General features: G+C 45.9%; 1 protein-coding gene across 2 annotated transcripts in view; it reads right to left on the reverse strand.

The window, feature by feature from the left end:
• Positions 1 to 12,023, reverse strand: part of LOC130402266 (phosphatidylinositol 4-phosphate 3-kinase C2 domain-containing subunit beta-like) — a 56,791-nt gene that overhangs the window by 24,401 nt on the left and 20,367 nt on the right. For both annotated transcript variants that reach the window (XM_056606411.1, XM_056606410.1), the window contains exons 6-15: positions 8,713 to 8,824; positions 8,372 to 8,451; positions 8,159 to 8,222; positions 7,876 to 8,022; positions 7,742 to 7,775; positions 7,342 to 7,537; positions 5,894 to 6,016; positions 5,378 to 5,545; positions 4,044 to 4,155; positions 2,741 to 2,883 (exon numbers count right to left, since the gene is read on the reverse strand). In XM_056606411.1, coding sequence (XP_056462386.1) covers positions 2,741 to 2,883; positions 4,044 to 4,155; positions 5,378 to 5,545; positions 5,894 to 6,016; positions 7,342 to 7,537; positions 7,742 to 7,775; positions 7,876 to 8,022; positions 8,159 to 8,222; positions 8,372 to 8,451; positions 8,713 to 8,824 — 1,179 coding nt within the window. The remainder of the gene's footprint in view (positions 1 to 2,740; positions 2,884 to 4,043; positions 4,156 to 5,377; positions 5,546 to 5,893; positions 6,017 to 7,341; positions 7,538 to 7,741; positions 7,776 to 7,875; positions 8,023 to 8,158; positions 8,223 to 8,371; positions 8,452 to 8,712; positions 8,825 to 12,023) is intronic.

Raw genomic sequence — 12,023 nt, forward strand, 5'->3', positions numbered from 1 at the left:
GAAGCCGAGGCTAATACGTCACACAGGCCATGCCCACTTCATATAGGCCACGCCCACTTGACCCTATCAATCTCGACAGAGAGGTTGGACCTCAGAAACTCTTGGTAGCTCAGACTTGCGGGTTAGAGTTTTGATCAGCTGGGAGTCGCTCAGCACGTGTTCGACACACTTCCCCTCCTTTTGCTCCGTAGTTACCATACCGAAATACTTTGGATGGACTTACGGATTGGACTACTTTCTTCGAAGAATGCTGCACTATCAACACCTGGGAGTCAGTCAGTACAGACCATCAACACCTGGGGAGTCAGTCAGTACAGACCATCAACACATGGCCTGGAGTAAGTCAGTACAGACCATCCACACCTGCTGCCCCAGGACACTGGAGGTCCATTATCAGAAAGATAAAGGAATAAATACTAATGTTGTATGAAATGTATGAAATACGTTTTAATATGAATATATAAACAACTCATGACTACAAGAGGTGTCCTCATAGGAGAAACACAGTTTCACGCTGAACACTACATGGCTCTGCTCCTTGTTTATACCAGGGCACGGTTTAGTCTACTACCACGTCCTGGTTCAAACAAGTCCTCCCTGAGCAAGACTTACTGACCATGATGTATCCAAATTCACGGTAGTGAATTTTGAGGAAGATATTTTCCTAAATGAAAATGATGAATTTACACCACTACGTATATTAATAGTTCAGTGTAGCAACAGTGAAATAATGGTACCATTTTCTATGTTAAATCACAAATACACAGGAGACAGATTCAAACTATTCATATGTACTGTAATAATGTAATGTGTTCATGCTACTAGGACGACATCACGATGGACTTCATCACGATGGACAGTGTGGTCCTGAGAACTCATATCTCCCATATCTCATATATTTTCATATATAACCTAGTGATTTTAAGTGCTTGGCACTCTATGAACATCCTCACTGTATCAATATAGTATGGTTGCTCTTTCTTCTGACAAATGTACTTATTGTAAATGGCTTTGGGTAAAGGCGTCTACCTAATTCCCTTAAAGTGCACCTATTATGCTTTTTCGACTTTGAGACCTATAAACGTTGTTATAATGATTTATATACATGTTTAAACATACTAAAGTAATACTAAACATACTAAATAATGACGTACATGCATCTAGACGTATTCCCTGTTGACCATCTGGGCAGGCTGTGCAGAGCGCTAAACACTAGGCGCCGGTCGCCATTCACTTGTTCAAATTTCCGCGATTTATCTACGTAGAACAATCCGGATTTTCTATTTATGGTAATGCTGCAACATGCTCTTCCGGAAGGTAACCAATCACAACGGAGTGGGGTTGGCAGGAGGGGGGCGAGGGGGTGGAGAAGGACGAAGCCGAGTGTTGACAGAGAATGCTGAAGGCGCCCAGATGAGAGGAAGAGTTTCCCGAAAATCGACAACTTTCAACAAGAAAATAAGATCAGAAAAGTAGTAAAATGTGAGAACTTTAATGTAAATTTAAGTAGGTTTTGCATGACTGATTTGACTCTAGCCTTGCCTTGTAAAAGGCCTGCATTAGATATACAAGATGCCTAGTTCATGCCCAAAGAGAAATAAACACTATGTTCATAACTATGGCTTCCATCCTTGACTATCTCGTTTTTTATTCAATCTGACTAAAATAGGTTGAATATATATTTTTTAATGCGTTAATAGATCGTTTCACGTGTTCTTACTGCTTCATTCACATTAATTAGACCAATTCCCATAAAAAGCATCTGCGCACACACACACACACGATAAGAGAACAAAGAGGGTGTGTGGGTGGGGGGAGGGTGGAGGAAGTGGGGGATGGAGGAGTAGAAGGCTGTTATGATCAGGGGGCCGTGTGGCCACCAGCTGCCAGTCTGACGTCTGACATCCCCCATCTCGCCCTCTCCCTCCACCCCCCCCTACCTCTCTATATAGTAACACCATCTCATCACACACACCTAATGGTCAGCTCTAAATCATCTCATCTTTGCTGCTAACTTAGTGGCTGGCTCTTGGAAGTGTAAATAAAGACATTGCTTTTTTCATTAGACAAAACATCCGGGCACAAACGTGCATACGTGAGTGTACGTTTAAACAGGATACCAATGTTTGACAGTAAGCCGGATAATTCAGTGTCTGATACAGGTTGATGTGAAAGCTACGTGTGCTGCACAAACAAATGCTAATAGATATATATATATATCATTTTAAAACAAGGCTAGAAGGCTGGAGACCGCGTGCGTGCGTGTGTGTTTGCTCATCTTTAAGAGACTGTGCTCATCAGAGCACATTGTTACAGAGCTGGAGGTATCCTGCATTGGAAACCTCTCGGACAGCCCATACAATCACAAGCCTTTCCCAACATGATAATTACGTTGTGAAGAAATAGGAGAAAAATAGAGACCAAAGCAGAAAATCCTTTGTATCATTATACATTTCCATATTCAGTTTTGACGCGAATCATATCGATCTGTCTAAATATGCCTATTTTCTTATTTCGTTTATCGATTTTGTCTGTTTAACCATGTCCGTCTCCAATCTGCCTTTTTTTGGTTCACTATTATTGATTTAATTAATATTTCAGTGTGCGTCTGTCTATTAGTGTGTATGTTTGTGTACGTATGTGTGTGCATGTGCTTGCATGTGCGTGTTTATGTATCTGCACGTGCGTGCATAGTATACATCTGCATGTGCGTGCGGTTCCATGCGTGTGCGTGTCTGACCAGAAGAGGGACTTCTTGTGCAGGACGTCTTGCAGCTGGCGCTGGCTGGCTGTGTCCAGCCTGGAGAATTCGTACTGCGGGCAGAAGTCCGCCGGCCCGGGGGTGCTGAAGCGGACCTCGAACGCCGAGGTGGGGAAGTCCACCTGGGGCCAGAGGAGCAGTCAGTTAGGGACCAGAGGAGCAGTCAGTAAGGGGCCAGAGGAGCAGTCAGTTAGGGGCCAGAGGAGCAGTCAGTAAGGGGTCAGAGGAGCAGTCAGTAAGGGGCCAGAGGAGCAGTCAGTAAGGGGCCAGAGGAGCAGTCAGTTAGGGACCAGAGGAGCAGTCAGTAAGGGCCAGAGGAGCAGTCAGTAAGGGCCAGAGGAGCAGTCAGTAAGGGGCCAGAGGAGCAGTCAGTAAGGGCCAGAGGAGCAGTCAGTAAGGGGCCAGAGGAGCAGTCAGTAAGGGCCAGAGGAGCAATCAGTAAGGGGCCAGTGGAGCAGTCAGTAAGGGGCCAGAGGAGCAGTCAGTTAGGGACCAGAGGAGCAGTCAGTAAGGGGCCGTCCTGCTGAGGACACAAGTTATCATTTCCCCTTTGGTTTAAACATGTCAACATTGTTTGTCAGAGAACATCTTCCTTGAGCCACGCGGCCCAGAGACTGAGGGCCGTCCATCCTGATGGGTTTGATAGAGGGGTCGTCCTTTGGTTTTTCATATGTATGCAACAAAAGTTTAGACTTCAATTATTATGCTGAATTAGCTAATGATGATGCATGTTGTTGCTGATCAAAAGTAGAACCAGAAAAATAATGATTTCAGCTACTTCCAGTGGAAGCCCCTCTGGGCCCCCGCAATACAATATGACGCTAAAGGGCAACAGAACAGTGATGGTTCAAAATATCTTTGGTTTGGAGTCATGGGGAAGGATACCTGAGCTGTATCGACGGGTTTTAGAATTCAGCAACATACTAAATATACTACCCAGGAAATGCGCTTGGATGAGCGCATGCGTGTGTGTCCTGTCTGAGCGTGTGTGTGTGTTTGTGTCCTGTGTTCGCGTGCGCGAGTGAGTCCTGTGTTTGAGTGTGTGTGTGTCTCCTGTGTGTGCGTCTGCGTATGTGTCCTGTGTGTGTGTCTGAGTTTGTGTCCTGTGTGTGCCTTGGCGTGTGTGTCCTGTGTGTGCGTCCGTGTGTGTGTCCTGTGTGTGCGTCCGTGTGTGTGTCCTGTGTGTGTGTCTGAGTTTGTGTCCCGGTATGCGAGTATGTGTATGATACGTGTGTGGCATGTGCGTGGCATGTGTGTGTATGTACATGTGTGTGTTTAGCACCTGCAGGATGACGCTGTCAGGCTGGCTGAAGTTGGGAGAGCTTGAGCGTGCGTTTCCACTTCCTGGGATGGACGGCCAGAGACCAAGCAGCTTCCTTCCACACGTCAGAACACTGGCGGAGGACAGGAAAGGACAAGTGAATAAACACACCCAGCAGGGAGACCTGCTGGTCTTAGGGCCTGCAAGGACCTCCATACATCAAAATAGGGATGGGCAACGATCGTCGAATAGTCGGAGTCAAGTAGAAAATCGAATAATCAATGCCACTATCGTTATAGAATACACGGCTCTTCTCAATCATGTTGAACGCTCCGATCACTTGCATGGTCCTTCAAAACTTCCGATGATGAATAATTTTTTGATAATTCTTCGTTGCTAAGCATATAATGACCGCTGTCAAGGAAAGGGGATAAAAAAATTTCTGTCGTATCACTCCGCAAGTAGTCCGGTAACTTATCAACCCCAGCGTCCTCGGTTGCTAAGCGACGTCAACGTCTTTGGCGGACTATTTCTCTGCTGATCAACACTACGAATGCTGGTAATAAATAAATTGTAAAAAGACGCACCGTGTGAAGTTATTTTTTTGGCCATAGTTTCCATGTGCTAAAGACGTGTCTGGTTCACGTCATGCAGGCTGTGTTCAGTAAAATAATTAGCGATCTGTTATCGGCGCATGTAGGCCTATCTGCCTAAGTTCATGTTGAAATCCTTTTGATGTTGAATGTAGATGGCGCAGTTGTTGAAACAATCATGATTTCATACAAATCATAAAAGCCTCACCCTGTGTCATTGTGTGTGCGTGTGTACGAGGTGCGTGTGTGCGTGCGTGGGGGGTTCTTGATTGACCGATTTTCAAATATTATTCCAATACTTCTCAGCGAATATCGTATAGTATTTTTGCCAGAAATGCACATCCCTACATCAAAACCGTGAGGTGCGGCCAACAGGATGCCAGCGTCTGAGCAGCAGTGAGAAGCCATCTGCTGGCTCCTGCGCTGGTCCAGTGTTCCACTGTGGTCCAGACTACAGCGCACTGCGCTCAGGACGCATGAGCCAGAAGATGGCTTCTCACTATGATGGCATCTCACTATGTTCCACTGGGGTCCAGACTACAGAATATTATATTTTTGTTTACTATCTATCTATATATTTTTTTAACTATTTACTTTACTATATATTTTTGTACTACATCTATTTTTAAGTAATATTCTTTTACTATAGAATATTACTTAAAAAAGATCTCCATCCAAACTGCTGATGTTCTGTTGCAGAAGCCCCCTCCAATACATGCTCAAGGGCAATAGCAGAGCTGCCCAGGTTACGCCATGACTCACTGTCTGAAGTTGAAGAGGGGCATGGTCACCCAGCCCAGCGCGTCGATGCTGCGCCGCTGCTTGCCCTTCTCCTCCGTGCCACCAGGGGGCGGTAGAGCCGTGGCGTACAGAGTCACAGTCAGCTGGGACTCACGGGGCAGCTGGTTGATCTGCACTGGGAAACACACCCTACAGGGATAGAGGTTGGGGAGAACGAGAGGACATAGGTGATCAAATATGAGTAAAAAGGACCTGTGCAGATCTACGTTACTTGTTCACTTGCGCAAAGTAAAGCAAGCACATCCCAGGGATAGAGCGTATGGCATGCTACCGTCCTAAACGTGTTCATTCCAACTAAACCATTCTGAATAACGCCTCTAAACGACTAACACAATAAGGCAGTGTAGCCATAGTGGATGAACTCAAGTTGCAGAAAAAAGACACGGATCTTGAAGGTATAGTATATTCATGTACACAATGCACGCATGATACTGGACAATAGAAGGAGGCTTCCAGGACACCGGGAGGGGCAGGTACCTTTGGTCCCAGACCACCAGGTGGAATAGGTACTTGCTGACCGCCTGCTTACTGGTGTGCTGAGGAGCACACAGCTCCGCCCCGCCGTGAGTCAGGGAGCAGGAGAGGAAGAAGCCCTCGTAACTGTTCAGATAGGACACACAACGCAGCACAATCGAGCTCACAACGGCTGCTGCTCAGACCTCCTCAGTCTGAGGACGGATTCACGTTCAGAATAAAGAACTAAAGAAAACAGCAAAAAGGTGTGAACCAACGTTTATTGGTTTATTATGGGGTTGTTTAAATAACGTCGTTTTGAAATTACAATGAATAAAGTCTTACTCATACAATCCCCCACACACACACACACACAGGCAAAGATCAATTCCATTACCAAGAGGTCTGCCTTTAATCAAAACCCAATCACATGATCGAAAGGGGAGGAACTGCAAGATCATAGAGCCCTATAACTGAGCAGCTAGAGTTTGTGTGTGTACGTAGCTCCAAGAGGTTTCAAACCATGCATTCGTTTCATGCGGTTGGAGTGGACAGAGTTTAAAGAGAGGTGCAGGGAGTGACACACCCTGGAATTCATCTGATGAGTTAGATGATGATGTCATGATGAGAACACAGAGGGTTGAAGCCTTATTACTGTTCTACTGGGAAGTGTAGAGGAAAGCACCAACACTACTTACTACTGATTCTACTGAGTCATATATAGTAGGTTATCAATATGTATGTACCATGTGCATACATATGAGGTGAGAGGAGAATAAAACAAGTGTGTGAGAGAGAGGAAGAATGAGAGAGAGGAGACGAGGAGAGAGTGAGAGAGAAGAGAAGGGGGGGAGAGAGAGAGAAAGAGGAGTAGGAGAAAGAGGAGTAGGAGAAAGAGAAGGAGAGAGAGAGAGAAAGAGGAGTAGGAGAAAGAGAAGGAGAGAGAGAGAGAAGCCCCAGGTTCTCTGGTCAACAGATGTTCCGGCTCATGGATTAAGAGTCAGGATTTCAAGCCACAACAGCTGGTCATCTGCAATTGGGAGCTTGCACGTGTGTAAGCGTGAGTGTGCGCGTGTGTGTGTGTGTGTGTGTGTGGAGGGACAAGAAGCTGGATTTTCAGGTTGTGGTAAAGAAGGCTTGACAGAACTTTGTACAGTGTGTCTCAAACACAGCCATGTTGAAGGTGTGTGTGTGTGTGTGTGTGGGGGTCGGCTTAGCTCAGGAGATAGAGCAGTCTTGTAACCGAAAGGTTGCTAGTTCGATCCCCAGCTCCTCCTAGCTGAGTATTGATGTGTCCCTGAGCAAGACACTTGCTCAGGGACATGCAAGACACGCTTCTGACGAGCTGGCTGTCGCCTTGCATGGTTGACTCTGCCGTCGGTGTGTCAATATGTGTATTAACCGATGTAAGTCGCTTTGAACAAAAGCATCTGCTAAATGCCCTAATTGTAATTGTGTGTGCGGGGCCCTACCTGGCCGCCCAAGTGATGGGGACGCGGTGGGCCGAGTAGACGCTGAAGGAGAGCACGTTGTTCACCACGCCCGCCTCCTGGATGGGCGCAGTGCTGCGGCTGCTGGGCGGCGCTGTGTGGAAGTTGGCGTTGAAGGTGCTGCAGTACAGCTCCACCTGGTCCAGGATGGCCACTGTCAGCCTCTCCACCACCTTTTCTGTAGATCATTCCACATTTAATACACCCGCTCATTAGAGGCTCATTAGAAATTATCAAAAAGCCCCACCCAGTTTTACTAAACATAGGTCATCAATCACTTTCTAACTCAGTTACCAGTTGGTCAAATACATCATTGAGCACCTCTAGTGTTGGATGAGCACGTTTGTGAGTTGGAGCATGAGGGGAGGGTCACTTCACGTACCTCTGTTTCCTTTGACAGCCAATACAGAGATATCCTGAGAGGGGGAGAAACAGGAGAGAGAAATCTTACTTTTCTACTTAAATGTCTTTTTAAATTAAATCCTAGGGCTAGTGGTGGTAAGAACCAGGTTCTACCTTCTGAACCTTCGGCTGCAGGCGACAAGGGCATGCTGGGAGCTGGCTGAGGGCAGAGGTCAGGTCGGCCGACTCCACGGAGGCCAGAGTACTGCACAGGGCCTTCACCGATTGGACAAGACGCTCAACATGCAGCAGCAGCTCAGCCTATCACAACGGGACCCGATCAGGTAGAGGAATTGGATTTATAAATAATAATAAAGAAAAATGTTTATTGCTTCAACATACTTTAATTGTGTGTATGTGTGTGTGCGTGTATGTCTGTGTTTGTGTGTGTGTGTACCTCAGACAGGATGAAGGCCTCAGCCTCGTTGTGATATGTATCCAGCAGAAGGGTGAGTGCCTCCCTGTCACACAAACCAAACTGGAATCAACCAAACATGTAGGAATGATGTCATGCTCCCTACATGCACAATATGTATAATCAAGCCGTTTTCTGAATCAATTAGATCACCAATCCATGGTGCCTCCCCTCTCCCTAGCAACCAGGGCCCACCTGGTGACGGTCTGTCTAATTGGCCGCTCTTGGAGCAAGATGCAGTGGTTCATGGTGGACGCCATTTTGTCATCTTCTTCCTGCAATTATAAAAAGAAGAAGGGGGCTAGTTAGAAACGACATTGAAGTGCATGAGGTCTATCCATTTGATCGCTGAGTGAGGGGTCACCATGGTGATGATGGAGTTAACCTATACGGTGTGAGTATACGCTGCAAGCTTTCGACACCCCTCAAACCAACAGTGTAGAATATAACGTGCAATGGATCAAACAGACATACAGGACAATAGTGTTTTTTGTATGTGCGTCTCTGTGTGTGTGTGTGTGTGTATCTGATCTGACCGTGCGAGCCAGCTCTGTGTTGATTGAAGCTCGCTTGGTGAGCAGGAGACAAATGTCCCACTCATACTTGAGACACTGCTGGACATACTCAAGACCGGCCAGCGTCTGGGAACTGGGAGACGGAAGAGAGAGACATGAGAGAGAGACAGACATGAGAGAGACATGAGAGAGGGACAGACAGAGACATGAGAGAGAGACAGACATGAGAGAGACATGAGAGAGACATGAGAGAGAGACAGACAGAGACATGAGAGAGAGACAGACATGAGAGAGAGAAAGAGACATGAGAGAGAGACATGAGACAGACAGAGATATGAGAGAGAGACAGACAGAGACATGAGAGAGAGACAGACATGAGAGAGAGACATGAGAGAGAGACAGACAGAGACATGAGAGAGTGTTACGTATTTTAGGAACACAAGCTGTATTTCCCTCACTTAACCAATAGGGGGTAGGACCAAACATATAAGCCGTAAATACTACACATAGCCACAAGGGAAAGCAGGACATTACTGAAGGCTGCAATAGATACTTTAGCCACAGAGGGCAGCACCACAGACCAGGCGAGGAAAACCGAGGATTACATCACACCGGTTCCTCTCCAAGTCTTCCGGTCCTCGCTGAGTCCATAAGAGCCTCCAGAATCGTGGAGGCGGGTTAGAACTCTCTTGGCAGCGACTAGACATAGGTGGGTTTATGGCTTTGATCAGCTAGGAGAATACTCTCGCACGTGCTTAGAACACATCTTCAATCTCTCTTTACTTCAGAGCATCAGTTTACCATACCGAAAATACTTTATACAAATAAAGTCTCTTTAAAGCTATTCCTTTGGATTCAACCCCTCTTTCCCTGAAGAATTCTGCAGTTACAAGTTCTGGCGCCACAAGAAAGGTAAACAGAACCTGTTGTCCATGACTGAACTCTGTATAGTTAGACATAGTCACATTTAGGTGAATAGCTTGTACTGCCTTCGACTGGTTGAGAGGACGTGTGGTCTCGGCCTGTTTGAAATTCATACAGCCGGTTAGATAAACGGCCTAGGATACGCTAACAGATTGAAATTAAATAACGAGCTCACGAAGTAAAGGGCTAGGAGTGTGTTTTATATGGGTTTGTAGATAGACTGTATCCAATCCTGCCTAGATCTAATGTTTGTACCACGTGGGAAACGTATTACCTGTGGTTTTTATGTTATATGGTGATAAGCTTCGAAGTTCAGCCGGGCCACCATAAGGTATATTTATAACCGACCATAAACTTCCAACCTCTTACGGTGGGGGAAGGAAAGGTCAAGTTTTTAACGTTAATCTAGCTTAGTTGCATATTAAACCGGAGGCTTGGCCGTCGTTTGCCAAGGAGTTCAAATTGAATTGATTCCTCACAGCCCGGTTCATGTAACATCTAATGTGCAATTTTGATTAGTATAGAACGCAGCCGTAGAGGTAGACTTACGCAGTATTAACCCATCTGCTTCAAGTGCCTCGCTAACCCGCCGTGGGGACAAACTTGCAGGAATCTCATACTTCTTATAGAGATCCAATACAGTGCGTTTGGCCAGTGCTACCTAGGTCAAAACTAGTTTGTTTCTACAGCATTTTGGATGTACCACGTGGTGTACGATTTAAAGGGACAACGCGTCTTGGAAACGTGCGTTTCCTTTGTTCATACCTTCACAGTCGTTATAGTCAGGCCCCTTTTCTGAAACAATTGCTCAAGTGCAACAGGGGGCCTCAATTTAAGTGTTACATCCTCTCTCTCTCTCTCTCTATATCCCCCTCTCTCTCTCTCCCTCCCCCTCCCCCTCTCTCTCCCTCCCCCTCTCTCCCTCCCCCTCTCTCCCTCTCTCTCCCTCCCCCTCTCTCTCCCTCTCTCTCACTCACTCATCTCCCTCTCTCTCTCTCTCACTCACTTTGACACTCTCTCTCTCTCTCTCTCTCTCTCTCTCTCTCTCTCCTGCAAGTCAGTAGGGTCTGAATGGTCAGTCTTTTGTTAAGACTGCATGACCTCTGACCTGGACAATAGCAGATCTCCCTCCCTCTCCCTCTCCCTCTCGCTCCCTCTCTCTCTAGAGATATGTTCTCTCTATCTCTCTCCAAGCACACACTTATTGAAGGCAACAAGTGTCATTTTTGACCTGGGTGTTATGATAAGGCAATGGTAGCCTGCACAAAGGGACCCCCGGTGTGCTCTGTCTGTCTGTCTGTCTGTCTGTCTGTCTGTCTGTCTGTCTGTCTGTCTGTCTGTCTGTCTGTCTGTCTGTCTGTCTGTCTGTCTGCCTGTCTGTCTCTAGAAATATGTTCTCTCTCCATAAAAAAATCCATCTGTTTCAAATGATAACAATGTTTTGGCAGTTACTTATTCAGCAAATGTGTATAATTGTCACATTTCACTAGTCAATAGCTGGAAGTATTATATTGTATATTTCATTCCAATATTTGAGGTATTTAGTTTGATTTTGATTTAAATATCAATATCTAGTTCATAACTACAGTTTCCGCACGCTCATTAAGTGCCCTCATCCTCATCCTCTACGAATCAATAAATCCATAGCAATAAGTTGAAAACCATCGGTAAAGCAATAGTTTCTGACGCATAATATTTTGGCTATAGTTTTGTAAGAAATAGAATTCAACATCTATGGGAGAACAATATTTATGTATACATGGGATAAATCTGTAAATCCACTTTGTTTGTACAGACATATTACTTTTGGGCAACCAGGAAGGTTGTTCCACAGTTTCAATATGGGATATTGAAAAGTAATTAACGTTGTACAATCTTGAAACTCCCAATTCCTCGCTCTTTCTCTCTGTCTGCCTGCCTGTCTAAAGGTAGGTCCTCCCTCACCCCTTAAATTCCTTCCCCATCCTTTAATCCCTATCTCCCACCCCCCCTCATAAAGACCCCCCCCCCCCCTTCCCCAGAGAATAGAATGAACCCCCACCCTTCCCACATCACCTCTCTATCTCTCTCTCTCTGTCGCTATTTTTAACAATGATAACTTCTATTTGTAGTTCCCCTTATCATCCAAGGATCTCATAGGGCTATCTGTGTACATATAAATGTACACAAAGCGCAGAAACAGAGTGTATTAAGAACACAAATTGCGGTTAAGTGGTAGCCTTATGCCATAAGGTACCACAGTTTTCAGCCGGACAGATAGAACTCTGAGAAGTTTCTGTAGTCAGCTGATACGCATGTAGTTTGCACCGCAGCCATATTTGTAGTTCTTGGTAGTGAATCCAACCCCCCCCTGTCCCCTCCCTTCGATCCCCCTTCGTAGATCTCCTCGTCTCTTCCTCCCGCCTAAA

Source organism: Gadus chalcogrammus, chromosome 13 (assembly GCF_026213295.1).
Source record: "Gadus chalcogrammus isolate NIFS_2021 chromosome 13, NIFS_Gcha_1.0, whole genome shotgun sequence".
NCBI lineage: Eukaryota > Metazoa > Chordata > Actinopteri > Gadiformes > Gadidae > Gadus > Gadus chalcogrammus.